The sequence below is a fragment of the Maylandia zebra genome, linkage group LG6 (assembly GCF_041146795.1).
Source record: "Maylandia zebra isolate NMK-2024a linkage group LG6, Mzebra_GT3a, whole genome shotgun sequence".
Taxonomy (NCBI): Eukaryota; Metazoa; Chordata; class Actinopteri; order Cichliformes; family Cichlidae; genus Maylandia; species Maylandia zebra.
Window position 1 is genome coordinate 43299157 of NC_135172.1, and position 19092 is coordinate 43318248.

General features: G+C 46.4%; 1 protein-coding gene across 2 annotated transcripts in view; it reads left to right on the forward strand.

Annotated features, from left to right (window-relative positions):
* The window catches only part of slkb (STE20-like kinase b), a 21245-nt gene continuing 2153 nt past the window's right edge, over positions 1-19092 (forward strand). The window contains exons 1-18 of one of the 2 annotated variants that reach the window (XM_004538686.5): positions 1-303; positions 408-916; positions 2374-2538; positions 6537-6585; positions 6843-6992; positions 8498-8570; positions 8681-8875; positions 9117-9198; positions 9905-10036; positions 10459-11208; positions 11287-11417; positions 11559-11682; positions 12726-12905; positions 15794-15923; positions 16753-16877; positions 18105-18296; positions 18376-18501; positions 18580-18693. In XM_004538686.5, the coding sequence (XP_004538743.1) occupies positions 767-916; positions 2374-2538; positions 6537-6585; positions 6843-6992; positions 8498-8570; positions 8681-8875; positions 9117-9198; positions 9905-10036; positions 10459-11208; positions 11287-11417; positions 11559-11682; positions 12726-12905; positions 15794-15923; positions 16753-16877; positions 18105-18296; positions 18376-18501; positions 18580-18693 (2868 nt within the window). In that variant the 5' untranslated portion in view covers positions 1-303; positions 408-766. Of the gene's footprint in view, positions 917-2373; positions 2539-6536; positions 6586-6842; positions 6993-8497; positions 8571-8680; positions 8876-9116; positions 9199-9904; positions 10037-10458; positions 11209-11286; positions 11418-11558; positions 11683-12725; positions 12906-15793; positions 15924-16752; positions 16878-18104; positions 18297-18375; positions 18502-18579; positions 18694-19092 lie in introns of both variants that reach the window. The other variant, XM_004538685.5, reaches the window with a different exon arrangement.

Consider the following 19092-nt stretch of genomic DNA (forward strand, 5'->3'; position numbering starts at 1 on the left):
ACGCAATAACACCACAACGACTGAGTAAAGCTGGGTGTGTCGGCTGTTTTCCTGGTGGGAATGCAGCACGGGAACCGTTTAACCGTCAGCTGTGATCGGTCTCTGGGACAGACGGGGGCAGCAGGAGACCGGAATCCGCGCGCCAACCTTCAGGCACGAGGAGCTGGGAAAGAAAAGACCACCGGCACGCGCACTCGTGGACGCGCACCGACACTAAATCCGCTAGAATACTAAAGCCGTCCCACACCAGGGAAAGATGACTGTTTTTAACCGTTTTAGCGAATAATAATACACGGACCAACCGTACGTGTTTTTTATACCCTGAAGCAAACTAATGAATTACTCCGTGGAAAGCGACTCGGTCATTTTGAAGGACTCTTATCCCGTGTTTTTTTGTCTTTTGGCAGAAGAAAGAGCTCCGCAGGGCTGTCGGGCCAGTGGGTCGCCAGGAGTTGGAACAACGACGAGCCTCCAGTAACACTTTTATTACTTTACAGCAACTGAAAATATTTTTTGGACGAATTTTAAATACTAGAAGACGTCTAAGTGATCCGTTGGTGTTTTCAGGCGTTAACAATGACCCGTGATGTGAGAAAGCGCGTTCAGTGGACCGTCCAGAACAGTGTCAAAGGCTAAGCTAGGTCTGAGAAAAGCCTTCATAGTCGTTATAACTAATGACACACATGGTCAGCCAAAGACCGACGCTGAATCCATACTTCTGTTAAAGTTGAATTCCTTCAGGAACTTTCCAGCAGAATAAACCACGATGTCGTTTTTTAATTTTCGTAAAATATTCAAATTGGGAGCGGAGAAGAAGAAGAAACAGTACGAGCACGTCCGCAGGGATGAAAACCCGGAGGAGATCTGGGAGATCATCGGTGAGCTGGGAGATGGAGCCTTTGGAAAAGTCTTCAAGGTAGGCATTTTGTGCTCCACCACCCATTCGTTGCTCTGTGCCACACGTCTCTTGCTCGGGTTTAATGATAATGTTTCCTTTGGAGTGTCTCGTGTTTTTCCCACTCGCATGAACTTTTGGTTCTGGGGGCACCCTGCCAGCAGCAGGGCCACCTCAGTCATTTCCACCCCCTACACCTGCTCTGTAACAGCCAGAGATGGTGTCAGGTAGAGTGCTGCTTTGATGCTCTTGTGCTGACAGGTTTCGGTTTGGATGTTTAGGTCCGTGGTTTGATTTGATCCTAGCTGCAGCCTCATTACCATGACAGACAGTAAATATTATCACACAGGAGTCCAACGCCAGGAAGTCTGCATGTTCTGTTTGCCCCCTTTGTTGCCGGATGCTATATTTGGAGACTTTTAAATAGTTGGATTTACCCAAGACTTCAGGCCAGTGTATCATACTTACGTTAAGCCTAATCTTCCTCCACATTCAGCCTCAGGGTTGCTAGTTTCCCAGCATTTCACCCGCAAGCCTTTCATCACTTATTTTGTCCTCCTCTATATATTTCTATATGCTGTTGTGATATTTTAACTGTAAATTTCCAAACTTCCTTTTACAGGAGTTTGCAGGGATAATGGAAATTTGACCGTGCCAAGTAATCCCCCACCTTTTTTCCATCAGTCTGTTCTCACATGTATTGCACATTTAATATTATACACCTTTAAAGGGTATAAAGTCGCCACCCCTCCATAATCCAGGTTCTGTTGGAGGTCTTTTTCTGTCAGACACATCACCGTGGTCTCTAATACTGTAGGGTCCTGAGATATGACTAAAGCTGTGTCTTTTTTGATGGATTAAAGTCCTAAATGATCAGATTAGTTACGTTTGTTTTCTGTTGAAAGACAAACCAAAGAACTGTTGCATGTTTGTGCTGCACTTCAGAGTCGAGCTGCAGGAGATCCACAAATAGTAAACTGCAGTTTTATGTTTATACGTCTGGGCTTTGGGCCATCGCGGTTATGCATTACATCACCAGGGCAGTACCCACACTCTGATTCATAGAGCGATACGAGTTCTCCATTCTGAAGAATGGATTAGTATTAGTATATTGTAGGGGGTGCATCAGTGTTTGGCACTCAGGTCACCAGGAAGTGGCTGAATCCCATATCGCAACAGCGACTTCATCGAGAGCTTCCTGTCTGCAGAGAAGCCAAAACAAACAGGAGAATTTTCCACTTTGGCGAGACGTGTCACATCTTCTGCTGACACTTTCAGACCTGCAGCACAGCCCAGTGTTTGTTTGTTGGTTGTTGAGCCATTGATCTCAGTTTGAGGTATTTCTCTGAGGTCTGGGGTCAACAGCACTTCAGATCTAATATAAACCACCTCTGGCCTCCTGAGTCTTTAGGACAAGTGTCTAGAGGAGTGGAAAGTTACTTGTTCTCATAATTTCCAAAAATATTTTAATCTTACAGGCTCAGAACAAGCAGACGGGCGTCCTCGCTGCAGCCAAAGTTATTGACACAAAGACCGAGGAGGAGCTGGAGGACTACATGGTGGAGATTGACATCCTCGCCTCCTGCGAGCACCAAAACATTGTCAAACTGCTCGATGCTTTCTATTACGAGAGCAAACTGTGGGTGAGTAGAAGGATGTGCTGTGTGATCACTGTGTGACTGCCTGATGAGGGGGATTACGGGTCCAATACAAAGCTTGCAGAATCACAAATTAGAGACGGCTAGATGTCAGTGCAGCTTTCGGGACACACTGCTGCGTGCTGTCGGTGCGAGGCTCTTCCAGTATTCGCTGCTGTAGTTTTCTTATCAAAATGTGTGGCCAAAGTTCACACGAGCTGCCGAAACTAAGAGCCTAAAGTGCTGTTAATCATCATACTGGTTTATAATCCATCCGCTTATGATATGAGCTCATATTTAATGCCTTTGTTTTCTCCCCAGCTATTTATGTAACACAGATGAGTGTGTTTTGATGACATTTATAATTCAAGTGAAAAAAACCCATTTAGGTATTTTCACATCATAGAAGCTGATTTATGCATCGCTGTAAACACTGATGAGCTTTTCAGACGTGCTGGCAGCACACGTGACTGTAGCCTGAGGACTGAGGCCATGTTCCTGGATAAATGTGCTGCTTGTGAGGGGGACTCATAGCTTTCAGTCACATGACTGATGCAGAGTACTGGAGGGGGAAAATGTGCATTAGTATGACACTGGGAATCATCTGATTATCAGAGCCGATATTGTCTCTAGTTGTTTTAAGATTTCCTACGTCATTGGTGACGGCTGGATTGATGCTCAAATCGTTACATTGAAGGAAGCCTAGACTCACTGTTGGCTATCTGAAGTGATTAAAGTCAGGCAAACGTTAATAATCAGCTGTAGCTGATGGGTGTGCTTCTCTAACAGGTCTGCGTAGGTTCTCAGTCATCCAGGTCCTGGTAGTAAACTGGACTTCTTTACATTTCTTGAAAGAAGTTCTGTCGCTTTCTTTCCCAGCTTCTTAGACTCTCTGGCAGAGACAAAGACTGAACAAGAAATCCTCAGCATTAATAAGGGAACAACGATGGCATTGGCTACAAAGATACACTAGTAATGACAAATGAACAGCCAAGTTATCAGACAGCCTCAGACGAGCAGAGAACATTCAGGAAAAGGATGAAGAGAAACCCTCACTGCTAACTAAACTAGCATTCCAGTGGCTTTCAAATTGCAGAGCAAAGCAGGCGCACCACAAGTATAAACGCTGGAAGCTCTTACCTAGACTGCATCACAGGAACTGCACAAAGTCAGCACCGAAGTTTAAGTTAAGCTGCGTGTGTGCACGAGCGCAATAACCAATGCAAATTGGGTTACACTAAACAACGCTCTTTATTTATAGCACATAAGGCAACAACTTCACCAGAGCCACTGAAACACTGCAGCCTGCTGATGATGAACTCAGTCACTTGTCAGTTATTATGATTGTGTGTTTCCATTAACAGATGGTAGCTGTACTACAAGCACCTTTCCTCAGTATTGGTTCGGCCATGCTGCAGCTATTGTGGCTGCAGGCTCACCTCAGTCATTTGGGAGCTTTTCAAATCCAAATAAAATATTCAGACACGTCCCTGAGCTGCTGGAGCTTATATAGCCATACTCTAACAAACGTTTTTTGCACAAATCAAACAGACGTATGGGAAAAGGTAGCCTGCCACTTGCACCAAGCCTGAAATGTATAAGTTCATACTGAAACAGCTCAAGCACGTCTGATTTAAATCAGGAAATGTGAGTCTGCACTAACATTTCAAAGGAAGATTGGGCCTTCATGAGCGTTCGCGCTCACCTGTACATGTGAGCGTTCTGCCCTTTTCTTCCTTTTGTCCTGTGAACAAGAAGTGCCGCCTGATGGAGGCTGATGTCTGTCAGGTGCTGAACAGGTGCCACATTCATGCACAGAGGAGGTGCATGAATCATCCCACATTAACCCAGGAGGAGCTGGCAGGTGACGTTCTTGATAACTGCCTCGTGAATCGATGCCACCTGCTGACCTTTGTTTCTCTTTCACTGCGCTGTCTAAACTGAACACTTCCGAGGCTCTGCTTTGATTTCTGTGCCGCTTCCCGGCCTTGAACTTGCAGGTGAGATCACATCCTTCCTCTCTGTGCCACATGAATGGATTAGAAAGTATGCGGGTGCGCAGTTCTCCATGCATTCATGTATGTGTCAAATAAACAAATAGGAGAGGAAGCCACAGCCCTGGCCCACGATTCCTCTCCGCGCCGCCGCGACTGTGAGGACCATTGTGTGATAGCGGAGCCACTAAAACAACAACACGCCTACAGAGAAACACGAGAACCGTGTGTGTGCGCGCACAAGACCGCTCTGATACTGGAGGCATTGTGTGTCCTGTGAGGGCTTTGTTTTGGGAAGTGGAGCAGTCTTGAAAAGCTCAGCTGTCTTGGAGGGCTATTCAAACTTTACGTTACAACCCGTCTTTTTTCCCCCTTCCTCTGTACTTCCTGAAAGATTTTCCATTTTTAACCTCGAGCTGAGCCTGTGTGAAAAGTTTGGGCCATAACCAACGGATCAACCACAAGTCGTTTCTCAATGGTTTCCAAAATTGCAGAAGTGCAGCATTACTTCCTCTTCTGTGGGTGTGGCGTTCAGCCAAATGTTCCCCAAATCTCCGCAGGTGTGTGAGTGAACGTCACACCACATGGCTGAGCTAAGCTCACAAAAGATGCTCCAGATGCTTTGTCTTACCTCCTGCACATCATCCTCATTGCTACCTGAGCCTCTGTGCCCAGAGATAATCCTGTTAGCAGAATAAGGTCTGGAAAGATAGCGATTAAGCAGGCTAGGTAGCAGCTGTGTGAAGCCTTTCCACAATGTGGCCCCAACTGGGCCAATCCTCTTACATCAGCAGCCATACTCAAAGCTCCTAAATGCCTTTAAGAGCTCAGAGTGTTTCATTCATGCAGGAGGCGGCGTTCATTCTCACAGTGGTTTCATCAGGGTACATGATGATGATGATGATGAGGAGGAGTAGGAGCTCTGCTGAGTGTTTTTAATGTGTACAGTGGATGTTCCAGTAATATTTCTCTGAGCCAGCGTCTGTTGGGCCATGAAGGTGTTCCTCAAAGTCATTTACAGTAAATGTAAAACTTTCAGTTTTATATGTAAGAATAAAATTGCTGTGACGTCTTCATATTTAAAAAAGAAGCCGCGTCCTGGGATTTAATAATGTTATAACTGTTAGTGTGCAATCCACCTTAACCAATAAACTATCTGAACGTCAAAGTGAATCAGTGAGGACGCAGAAGGAAATCTCATCTTCATCCTGTGTGAAGCTCAGAGATGATTAAGTGTGACCACCGCCCCGTTTAACCCGGGAGAGTGGCGAGGGCGTGGAAGTCTGAACCAGAACCAGGCTGGACCTGTTTCAGCACTGCTGGGAGCTGTTGGCATGAAGTTGATCACACAGAGGTGATCATTGCCTCTTCACTTCACTTCAAACTCACAACGGAGGAGGAAACTGTGAGGAGTGTGACATAAAGCAGAAATGCAGACTCCTCTTGGGATTGTTCACCTTTTACTTTAGAGGTGAACATTCTCTGCTCACACTTTTTCAAGTTTCATTGCAGCTTATCGTTAGTTTGCGATTATCAATGTGTTCCATGCAAACTCCAGACACCTGCTGGTAACCAGTGCAGTCACAGGGAGGTTTTTAGTGTAGCAGCCTCTTTGCAACAGCCAGCAAACCTTCTCCAACCAGTCACAGTGTTCCCAGACAGGCTTCGTTACAGTGACCGAGTCCTTCACCCTGACTACAGCTCCACCTCAGCTTCACAGGCGAACGTAGCTGTGAGTTGTGGAAATCCAGTCAAACTGCCCACCATACTTTTTGCTGGCCCTGGGCCATCGGCTCAATGTTTATTATGTGGACCCCTGATGAGAAGCTTCCAGAGCCTCACAGCAGATTTCAGAGGTGACCGGGTTCGACCGGAGCCCGCCGCCTCGTCAATGACCTGCACTCTGTTGGAGATGTTCTGCAGCACTGTCCTCGCTGCACATACTGGTACACCGTGTGCTTTACATAAACAAATGCATGTGTTCACACTTCTCTTTCCTCGTGTTGGCAGATACTCATCGAGTTCTGTGCAGGAGGGGCCGTGGATGCTGTTATGCTCGGTGAGTCAGCATTCCCACGTTGCACACGGGTTATAACATTAAAGAAAGCTACTCTCATGGCAGCGCTAACCAGCTAAGGGAAAAGAGCCAGTTTTAAACTTGAGACATTTCTCAGCAGGCCACCCACATGTTACAGCGTTCTTCTCCAAGACACTAAATGCAACTTTAGCCCTCATTACCACCTATGATTAGGTTGCATTAGTATGTGAGGAATTGTAAGTGTGCTTTCATGTGACTCCCTCACCCTTTCCCCGCAGAGCTGGAGAGACCCCTGACAGAGCCTCAGATCAGGGTGGTGTGTAGGCAGACTCTGCAGGCGCTCGTCTACCTCCACGAAAACAAAATCATCCACAGAGACCTGAAAGCCGGCAACATCCTCCTCACGCTGGACGGTGACGTCAAGCTGGGTAAGGGCCAAGTGACACCCAGCTGTTAACAACAACAGTCCAGGATCGAGACTCTGACTCAGACCCTCAGTTCACGGATGTTTAAAATGGAGAGGGAGAAACCTAAGAACTGAATTTGTGCTTGTTTCTCATGAGAAATCATCAGTTCAGTCTGACATAGATGAACCAGCATGAAAACTGTTGTTTTTTATGGCATCATCTAGATTTTTCCTCTTTTTAATCTTTCTAATACAAGAATCTTGGATGATCACGTGACTTGTCTCATGACTCTGTGCAGCTTGTTCTAACAGTTTTTCCAGAAACACAAATATTTGCTAGAAATTTGACCTGATTTTTTTTCTGCTGGTAACGACATGATGACCTTGTGTCTCTGGAGGGAGGAGAGATGGTCACAACTAAAGGGAGATTTGTTTAAACTCCTTCGATCCTGCTGGTGCTTTGAGCTTCATTGCTAATGTGGTTTTATCTTTATGATTCAGAGAGAGGCACAGCTCCATCCAGATGTTTCGTTGAATATCTTCTGGCTTTTAGTATCTTCTTGTATTGTCGATGATGATGATGGAGGGAGTAATGATGTTGGTCGACTCCCACGTCAGGAAGGTGTATTTGGGCCGTTCCCATCAGCGTTACGCTGACATCAGTAATATGATCAATGCAATGACAGGCTGATGGTTACTCACCATGCTGTGGGAATATTCTTCAAACGCTTTGATTTGTTCTCATGCCGAGTCAGATTAACTTGTCAGGGACTGTTTTAAGCCTCATTGACTTCTCATTTTAACTGTCAGCTGTAGTTTGGCTGCACAGCAAAGGTCAGCTAGTAAACACCCATACACACCACTCACAACACACCACATACACACTAACAGAAGAGTGTGTGCAAAAGTTGTTAGTCTGCGATAAAGACTGTGCCTGGTTCAGTTCTTTCACACTTCTGTCCAAGCTCAGACTCTTCAACATGTTATATAACAGTTTCACGTGTGTGTGTGTGTGTGTGTGTGTGAGCGTGTGTGTCTGTGTGAGCGTGTGTGTCTGTGTGAGCGTGTGTGTTTGTGAGCGTGTATTCATATCTTTGTGGGGACCAAAAATTGGAAAGCCTTTGTAACAGCAGAGGCTGTTCGCTGGAGCTGCTCAGCGTCTGGGCCGACATCCTCAGCAGATGCAGCGCTGACGCTTACTTACACGGGGATGAGTCACTGGGGAAATGACACACAGCAAGCATTTTGTCCAGTGACATAACACACACAGAGGTGCCTGTTAATCTGCCTGCTGGGACGCGGATGAGCGTGACTCACTCATGATACAAAGAATGATGCCTTCATGCACGTGTAGCTGCAGGATGAGGTTTTATGTCGTGTTCATGCCCAGAAATCTGTGATTGAACCTCTCAGGACCCGTTTTCCATTTTGAACATTTGGCTTTTGAGGCTGCATTTGGAAAATAAGTGATGACAGTGACATTCCTCTGGCTAATTTCTGGTTTTGCTTGAATCACATGACTTCCAGCGGACTTCGGTGTGTCTGCCAAGAACACCAAAACACTCCAGAGAAGAGACTCTTTCATTGGAACGCCGTACTGGTGAGTCAAATGTAAAACAAAAAAGCTTTTGCTTATAAAAACTGAAACACACGCATCAGCGCTAAAAAGAGGGGAGCTCAGATTTCTTTTCTTCTTGTGTCTAACTCCAGGATGGCTCCAGAGGTGGTGATGTGCGAGACATCCAAGGACCGTCCGTACGACTACAAGGCTGACATCTGGTCCCTCGGGGTCACCCTGATCGAGATGGCACAGGTTGAGCCGCCAAACCATGAGATGAACCCCATGAGAGTTCTGCTGAAAATAGCCAAGGCCGATCCTCCGACGCTGATGCAGCCGTCACGCTGGTAAAACACAACTTTGCTTCTTACTTCCTGCACATCTTCTTTATTTATGTTGTTGGATTTTTTTTACTGCTACCACAAAACCATAACCATATTATTTCTTAAAGTACACACACACACACACACACACTTAAATAAATAAATTCACAACTGTAGAAACCAAAATTATTTTTGCGTCAGGCTGTAAATGTGAACTTCTGCTGTAAATCTGGAGTCTGCATCATTTTATGACTTCCACCTTTAGGTCTCCAGAATTTAGCGATTTCCTGAAGCGCTGCCTGGACAAGAACATCGACAACAGATGGAGTGCGATGCAGCTTCTGCAGGTACCTTTGTTTCAAACATCTCTCCAGCTAAACCCCTGAGCACTTGTTTTCTTTTCCTTAAGCCCCACACCTGGACACTCCCCAACCCCTACCCACGGCCCACCTGCCGTTAGAGCGTAAGCTGGCCGGCATCTGTTTACCTGCTCGGCGTCGGACTGACTGTCCCAGCGAGGCTCATCCCCGTGTGCTTGAGCTGACGTCAGCAGAGCGGGCTTTTCTTTTTCCAAAGGGTTTAAGGTGCTCGGCCACGTCTGAGCCACTTACTCACAGAGAGGACACGTCGGTACACACCGGAGCACGCCGAGGCTAACGGATTGTTCTGTGCGGACGAAGAGCTCAATGGGCTTAAAAATAGAAAATAGCGGTCTGCCGCCGATGAAGGTTTTGATATCAAAGAAGTTACATATTCTCAGGCCGGCGATCGAATATGTGCAGCAGGTTTCTAAGCCGAAGAAGGTGAGCTGTAGCGTTTCTCTCTGAACAGCGTGCTGATGTGTTTGTTGGTTTTTGCGCTCGGACCGCAAGAAAGAAGAAGGGTGAAGAGTAAAAGCTGAAATGGTTATTTCAGGTTGTTTTGATGTACTGTGAAGAGTTTGCATCTCGGTCGGCAGTTAAATTTTACCACAACATGTTCCCCCCACTGGGTGCTTCTTTTTTAAATAGTCTTTATTTCCTGTTGTGTTGTTTTTCTTTCTCTTACGAGCAGCATTCATTCGTGTCCAGTGTGGCGGACAGTAGGCCACTGAGGGAGCTGATCGCTGAGGCGAAGGCTGAGGTCACCGAGGAGATAGAAGAGCACAAAGAAGAAGAGGAGGAGGAAGAGACAGAGGCACGTCTGGTGAGTGGATATGGAACCTGTGCTGCACTACTGTGAATCTGTGTGTTTGTAGGTGTGACAAATACGTGAAGCTTAATGCCAGAAAAGAGCTTCCTGCTGTTTCATTTCTTAACTTACAGCTGCAACTGCAACTTATTTCAGTTATAAACCAGTGATTGATCTACAGCTTGCATGAAGTGCCTTACTTGGAAATGCATTTAAAGGATAAGAGGTGCATGCAAGTTTTAATGTCCTGCTGTTGCAGTGAAACACAGTGAGCATCCTTCTTTTTAGTGTTAGTCTGTCTGCACAATCACACCGACTGTGGAGGAGAATCTGCAACGTTGTCTAATGCAGCCAGGATTTTAGTTTATAAGGAGAACGGTCACAGTGAGTTCCAACACAGTAATTTGTCTCCATTTCCTCCTCCTCCTCTTCTTTAGGGTCATAAACGCGCTCCTTCTGATGTCAGCGTCGGCAGTTCTGAGGATGAGAAGCTCCCCCTCTCTCCCTCCAGCTTGGAATCAGTCCCTGAGAAGGCGGAGCCAATTCTTCCTTTGCCCATACCTGCTGATCTCCCTGTGGCCAACCACGTGGTGAGCACCAGCTTCGTAGAGGAACCTGCTGCTCCTGCTCCTACTCCCGCTGCAGCAGAGCCTGCAGAGGAGGCATTAAACACTCCAGTTAAGGATGAAGAGGCAGAAAAGAAGCCGGTAGAGGAAGAAGTTCCAGAAGTTCCTCTGGCTGATATCTCCCCACCAGAGTCTGAGCCGGAGACACCTGCTAAGGAACTACAGCAGCTGGAACTAGCTGTGGAGGATGAGAAGGAGGTGGACACAGCTGAGGATGAGGAGCGCTCACAGGTCACTGAAGCTTCTCAGGAGGAAAAGACGCCCATCACAGAGCAAGCAAACACTCCAGCAGAGAAGGAAGAGGAGGAGGAAGATCGGTACAAGCATCTAAAAGTGACTCTGACACTACCAGATCAAGATAACGCTGTCCTGAAGGAGGAGGATGGAGAGAAGCCCACAGAGAAGGATGAGAAGACGGTGCCAGACAGAGCGAAGGACAACAAAGAGAGAGATTCTGATTCTGGAAACAGCTCAGCTGCAGATAACAGCAGCGTAGACCTGAATCTGTCCATCTCAAGCTTCCTGTCCAAAGCAAAAGAGGCTGGATCTGTTTCCATACAGGTAACGCACACAGTCCACACACTCGCAACGACAAAATGTCACAGAGGCATCTAAAAACTCGCCTCTGGGGTCTTTCAGGACACCAAGCGGCAGAAGAAGACGCTGAAGAAGACTCGCAAATTCATTGTGGATGGAGTGGAAGTTAGCGTCACGACATCAAAGATCATCACAGACAATGACACCAAGAACGAGGAGATGAGATTCCTCAGGTAGTCCCTGCTTTTGCATAAACGGCAGGCGCCACTTCAATGCAAATATTATGAAAATGAGTCATACAGGCAGTTTAGAGCACAACCCGACTGTGTCACGCTAAAAAATGACACGTGATTAACATCCTCCCTCCTCCTCAGGCGACAGGAGCTGAGGGAGCTGCGTCTCCTGCAGAAGGAGGAGCAGAGGGCCCAGCAGCAGCTCAGCAACAAGCTGCAGCAGCAGAAGGAGCAGATCTACCGACGCTTCGAGCAGGAGACCACGGTCAGTCTCTCGTAGGCCGATTGTTATTCATCCCTGTCTCTCTTCCACAGCATGTCTTTATCCCGTCTTCCTTCTCTCACCACAACCAGCAGATGGCCCCGCCCCTCCCTGAGCCTGGTTCTGCTGCAGGTTTCTTCCTGTTAAAAGGGAGTTTTTCCTTCCCACTGTCGCCAAAGTGCTGCTCATAGGGGTCATATGATTGTTGGGTTTTCTCTGCATGTATTATTGTAGGGGCTGCCTTACAGTATAAAGCACTTTGAGGCGACTGTTGCGATTTGGTGCTGTAGAAATAAAATAACTGAATCTAATTTGCATTTAAACGTGATAGAACTATAAGAAAAGCCGTTAAAGTTTAGGCCTCATCTGACCAAGCACGCTGATGAGTTCTCCATAAAGAGGAAGGATTTCCTGCATCAGTGTTTCAGAAACTGTCTTTACTGTTTGAACGCTCACATTTTACAGCCTCACACCTGCAGTCGTGCTTGGACGTCGGTTTGCCTGATAACCTGCATACGCTCGCTTTATGCGCCGAACAGCTCAGTGATGATTAATGTTTTAAGGTCCAGAGTTTTGAATGAAAAGGTGAAATATGTGGTGTGTGAGCAGAACAGATACTCCTCACGCTCTGCAGAGGAATCTGGATCTTTTTGCAGAGCTCTCCTTGCATCTCATCACCGTTTCTCCTGTATGTTTAAAATCCAGCTCATTGTGTGGTGAAGTCAAATTTAGCTTTTTTTATAGTCAGCATAGAAAATATTCAAATGAGTCACGATTTGTCGCACACTATTGGCCTGTGTTAGACCTGTGTTCCTCTGTGAAGGCCACCCGGCCTGTTTATGGGGCAATAACACAGAACCTGCAAAGCTTGTTTCCCTTCCTGTGAAGGTGCTGCAGGAAAAGCTCAGTTCACTGCTGGAAGTGTTGCACCTGATAGTCTTTTGTTTTTTTATCTGATGCAGATACTATTGCAGGTTTAGTAAGTAATATATACGCTCACGTTTGGATTCTCCATCTGAGGTGACTGGTTCCCGTCTGTCCTCCAGAGTAAGAAGCGACAGTACGACCAGGAGGTGGAGAACCTGGAGCGGCAGCAGAAGCAGACGATTGAGAGGCTGGAGCAGGAGCACACCAGCCGGCTCAGAGACGAGGCCAAACGCATCAAAGGCGAGCAGGAGAAGGAACTCGCCAAGTACCAGAACGTGCTGAAGAACCGCAAGAAAGAGGTTAGACGCGTCTGCGTGCCTTTCACCTCCACACGTAGCCCTCAGAAGGACGGGATAGCTTTCTATTTATAGTAGCTTGTTTTGACATTTGCAACCCACCCCATCCCCCACCCGCACACACACCCACTTCTCTGATCTGTCTTATAACAGCTTGCGTAACCTGCGTTTATCTTGGTGAGGGTTAACTCGGTCTACGCTGCCACCTCTCATTTACTTTCTCATCGAGTCCTAAACTACCCGCAGCTTTTTCTAATTTTATTTCCATGTGCTCCTCGCAGCTGGAGTTTCTCCAAAGGGTTGTGAAACAGCTTAAAGACGATATTATCCAACCCCGTCTGTGGAGTTTGAAATCTTAAAAGCTGTTTTGAACTTGAACTTGTTCTTCAAAGTAAAAAAAGTAACAGGAAGTTGATATCTGACTTTCGTCTTTGAAATCCTGAGCCTGCTGTACCTGACACGGGTTCAGAGTGCTGCGATCCACAGGGAGCGGCTCACGGTGTGATTCAGTCCTTTCAGATGTCCTCGTGTACGTTGTGCAGGATGTGAACATTGCTCTGTGTCACTGAGGCCTCCTCAGATCATTTCTGGACTTTCATCTTATAATATTTAAATAAAACTCGACTGAAACTGTTTGGAAAAGCAAATCAGGCAAAGATACTTGTTGTAAATTCCTGTATTTAAAGAACGTTTTAAATCTTCTAAAATGACTCCAATCATCTGAACGTGATGAAACGACGGCTATGACTCAAAGTCCAAAGTTCAGCTGCGGCTGGACTGGACTTTAGTCTGTGCTAACGCTTCCATCACAGGACGGTGCACCAAGTCACGTACTGCAGACAACATACAGAACTGATGTCATGCAAGACGCTGGCCATGTTTTTAGCTAACCTGAGCGTAACAGGCGTGCAGTCACTTAATGATTAGTGATAAGTAACACAGTAATAATGTGTTAAAAAAATGTAATTCAGTTAAAAATGAACCAGGAGGCATCAGCACGGTGGAAAGTAGGGCTGGGTGTCGTCACTGATTTCTAGAATCGATTCGATTTGAATCTGGGAAATTTTGCCTCACACAGTCAGAAATATTATAATTCAGATCCTGCATCAGTACATTTCCATATTTTTATATTTATAAAAAGAAAACTGACACTTGTGAAACTTTGTCAAAGGTGTGAGCATCACAGCGAGGCCTTTGTGTCAAAGCAGCTGCGGATAAAACACAGAAAAACATGAAGGAGATTTTCCTGGTCTGGGATTTATACAAATATTCTGCAGTAGATCAGAAACGAAAGAAAACCATGAATCAACACATGAACATTACCTGATGCTGCTGAAGTGAAGCAGAGCAAAGTTACAGACGTTTGATTAGAGACAGTGTTTTGCAATTTTGGATAATTTTAAAAAGGAAAAGGAAAAAACGTCGGCCGACAGCCTGTAAACAGGTAGACTTGTTCGTAACAAGCAAGCGAATAATGCAGAAAACAGATTTTTAGACTGGAAACTTTTGTTGAAGTACAGAGAGCGAGCGAGCTGTGCATGAGTGTGATTTTTATCATGGTGGAACTAAAAACCTGCAGCTCAGCGCAAAAAGGGCGTGAACACAAAGCGCGGAGCCGCCGAAACATCAGAATCAGCGAGCTGTCGGCTTTCAGCCCCGAGCGTGTCCGTGCCGTCGGGTGAGAAAGTCACATCTCACTGATTCTGATCCGTCGGCGGCTCCGCATTTTGTCTGTGCAGAATCCGTGTTCCTGCTCTCATTTACTGTTTTAGCTGTTTGGTGAAATTTTGTGAGGTTTAACCTGAGATTCTGGCGTTTCAGGCAAAATTATTTATATTGAAAAATCGATTCAGGATTTTAATGAATCGATTTCACGTTATCCAAGCTAGAATCGATTTAATCGATAATCAAAACCACCCCTAGTGGAAAGGTCCAGTTTAGTGACTCCAGTTAGCAAAGCAGACAATCGTCAGCACCAGCCAGACGTGGCAGCTCTGTGTCTTTCAGAGCAGGACGAAGAAGAGCTACTCGAAGTTGTGTAACAGCAGAGAAACGAACTCTAACTGGAAACACGAAAAACTAGACTTCAGGGAAAAAACAGCTGGAACCGATTATGTGATGTGCACGTAAAAGTGTCATACACAGGAAACGGCGCTAACAAGCCCTTCTTTCATCTCGATCAGAATTAAAACTTCACGTAATTATTTTATTCGTTTAGAGCGAGCAAACTGGAACAAACACATGAAATAAAATCACTCTGGTGTCATTGCTCAAAATGAAATGCAGTCCACTGTATGGATAAAGACATAAATATGTCTGCTCTGTTTTCTTTAAGAGCAGCTCATTTTCAAACGTTTGTGTGTCACCGTGCTGGAGTCAAAGATCATCTCCTCTCTGTTCACCGGGCCAAGTAGGTCAGATTAATGTGACAGGCAGGTGAAATGTCCTCTAAGGACAGCTGCAAGTGTCTAGTTCATCGGTTCAAACCACACTTAGCCTGTGACAGAGACACACACGTGGGGACATCTCATTGACATAATGCTTTCCCTGGCCGCTGACCCTAACCATTAAAAATGAATGCCCGACCCCGACCCTGACCCTGACCCTACACCTAACCATAACCTCATTGTAACCCTGACACTAAAAGGCCTTCAAACTTGTGAGGCTCGAGGGCTGTTTGTCCCCACAACTATAGTAAAATACCAATTTTTGGTCCCAATGAAGATGTTAATACCCGTCCACACACACACACACACACACACACACACACACACACACACACACTCACTGTCATGTGTGAATGTGAAGTTCCCTATTTAAGTCGTCCAGGGCGTTTGGATGATGATCACATGCTCTGTGATTTGCTGACATTTCTAATCTGGCTCATCCAGGAACAGGAGTTTCTGCAGAAGCAGCAGCAGGACCTGGACAGCGCCCTGAAGAAGATCATCCAGCAGCACAAACACGAGCTCGCCACCATCGAGAGAGACTGCCTCAACCACAAGCAGCAGCTGCTCCGAGGTAAACGTTCGGAGACAGATCACCATCTAAGGATGGACTTTAAAACGGAAAAACAGTTTTAGTCGTTTCCAACGCGGTCTGCTTGTCTGAGTCATGTGCACAGTGTTAAATTCGTCCCACCTGCAACAAATACTTCCTGTTTTATGATGATAAGCACAACTAAACGTAGTACTTAAACTTAACTAAGCAGATTACGTCTGGGTTTGAGTTCCCAGATGGTTTGGATTTCTGTGATAACGGCAGAAATCACTCGTATGGCTGAGCCTTGAAGGTCTCACTGCGACCATAAGCTGCACCCCCCCAACAGTGTTTTTCTAGTTTTTATGACTGTTTATAAAATAAACCCGACTCAAGAAAGATGAATGTTAGTATTATATAACAAAGAGCATTCCTCCCCTGAGATGGTTCCTGCTGTGCCGACACTGTAAACCGCACTCAGACTGATGTTAGCAGCTGTTTTCACCTCAGAACATAAAAACTGAGGTTTCTGACCGTCACCCCTTCCAGTCGGAGCGAGGTGGACGGCTGCCCGTTGGCACAGACTGGGACTTAATCCCATGATTAATATTCCAGGAGCGGCACAAATAACACTTCTCAGAAATGCAGGTCACGGGAGGCTGCAGCTGTGCTTCAGGAGCTCAGGACGAGCTCCGGCTGGCAGCAGAGGTCAAATGTGAACCGTCATTAGTAAAGTTAACGCTGAGGTCTGGAGCCTTTTTCTCTAAGAAGGACAGATCTGGAGCTGCTTATGTAGTGAAGACGTTCAGCCTGTGAACGCTTCCTCTGTGCACTGCTTCAGCTTTGTCTTTTGATCTGTGTCTGCGTACAGCACGGGAGGCCGCCATGTGGGAGCTGGAAGAGCGCCATCTGCAGGAGAAACACCAGCTGCTCAAACAGCAGCTCAAAGACCAGTACTTCATGCAGAGGCATCAGCTGCTGAAGAGACACGAGAAGGTACGGCGTGGATGCTGCTGCTGGTTCAGTTTGTTAGGTGACCTCAGACGTGCACGGAGAAACATCGTCCACCTTAAAAGGACGAAAATCTGTCAGGTTCTCCTGATTGAGTCACTTTTTAGTTATTTGATGTTTTTTCATTTAGGTCGAGAAGCTAAAGTGTTTGACTCGAGCTTTGTGTAAGAAAAACTGATGATTTAACACCGTTATTAGGAAAAAGGAATAAAGGAGGACAGATGCTTCCTGGGGCTAGTCAGGCTCGTCTTGTGGGGGTAACCTCCGCCTTCACTGGATGTTTGCATCAAACCCACACGACAGATTTACTAACCAAAGTCATCCATCCATTCTCTTCCGCTTATCTTGTCAGGGTCATGGGGGGGTGGAGCCTGTCCAGCTGTCTTAGTGCGAGAGGCAGGGTCACCAGTCTGTCACAGGGCTCACGCACACAGACAAACATTTCTACTTATGGGCAATTTAGAGTCACCAGTTAACCTAACCCCACTAACTCCACACACAAAGACCTCAGTCTGATGGTGGGATTGAAGGACCCTCGTGCTAACCACTGTGCCACTGTAACCACAGCCGGTCCTTCAGCTTGTTCTCGAACCCCGAGACTTTTACTTCTACTCGGATCCCGTTGATTCTCTTTTAGTCGGCACGAGCTGCATCTAAGGTCAAGGTCCAATTTGTTTATATAGCACATTTCAAACAGCCGATGCTGCACAAAGTGCTTAACAATATGAAAATGGCATTAACGTGTGAGGCTCTATCACCACGAGATTTGAGAGTAGTCCGTGGGATGGACAGGATGAAGAGCGAGTCAGTTTAACACTGCGCTCCCTTAGAGACTAAATGTCCAGCTTCTGAAATTCTGCTGAAGGTCACAACAAAACTTCACAGACACCGAGTGGCTCTTCCCACTAAATCCAGTGATTTCTAAACTCTGGCCTTTTGAACACATCAAATCCTCTGAACATCCTGTTCAGCTCTGTTAGAAGCTGAGTCGCTGGAGTGAGTGTAGGATTGTTCTTGAGCCAACTGCTGACGTCCTGCTGAACCCGTCGTGACTTTATCCAGCCTGTTCCTCTCTTCTCTTTGTGCTTCCTCTCAAACTTTTCCAGCCAACTTTACTGAAAGATGCACAAAACTCTGTCGTCTTTCTTGTTGCTACGTTTTATTCTATCTGAATGAAAACCCTCATGAATGTGTTTCACGTCGACCGTACAGGAGATGGAGCAGATGCAGCGCTACAACCAGCGTCTGATCGAGGAGATGAAGAACAAACAGACGCAGGAGAAAGCCCGACTGCCCAAGATCCAGCGCAGCGAAGCCAAAACCCGCATGGCCATGTTCAAGAAGAGCCTCCGCATCACCGGAGCCATCATCAGCCCCGAGCAGGAGAGGGAGAAGGTCAAACAGGTGAGCCGCCGCCTTCAGCTCGGAGAGTGAAACGTTCCCTCAAAGAATTCCAGCCTTTAGTCAATAATCGCGTCTCCAGTTCGCAGCTCAGGAAGAGAAGAGGCAGAAGAACGAGCGGCTGCACCAACAGCAGAAGCACGAAAACCAGATGAGAGACCTGCAGCTCCAGTGTGACGCCAACATCCGCGAGCTGCAGCAGCTGCAGGTCGGCTCCGGTAACCACGCCAAAGTCCCGTTTGACAAAAGACTGCAGTAAAATAACGTAACTCTGTTTTTGCTTCAGAACGAGAAGTGCCACCTGCTGATCGAACACGAGACCCAGAAGCTGAAGGAGCTGGACGAGGAGCACAGCCTGGAGCTGAAGGAGTGGAGGGAGAAACTGCGACCCAGGAAGAAGGTAACAAAACAAAACTGAAACAAAAGATTTTCTGGTGAACCGTTTGAACCTTCTGGGGTGGCGACATCACGGGCGATACGAGGAAAATCTAATATCGCAGTATTTTATTTGGCTATATCCTGATCCATGATATATATCATGAGCTGCTGCAGCTCGTATCACAGCTGGTTTACTCAAAGGTTTCTTTGGTGTGACGTTCACGTGCTGAGTTTAAAACACTCTTCATGTTGCAGTGCATGACTTTTCAGCCTCTGGAATAAATACTTGGCTCTGCTGCCTTTTGTGGCAACAGTTTTACGGCATGCTTTTCAAATGATTGCATTTTGTTCGACATCTGAAATCCAAACGACTCCTGATGTCGCCATGTTTGTCCCTGTGTGGAAGGATAAACACTGGGTA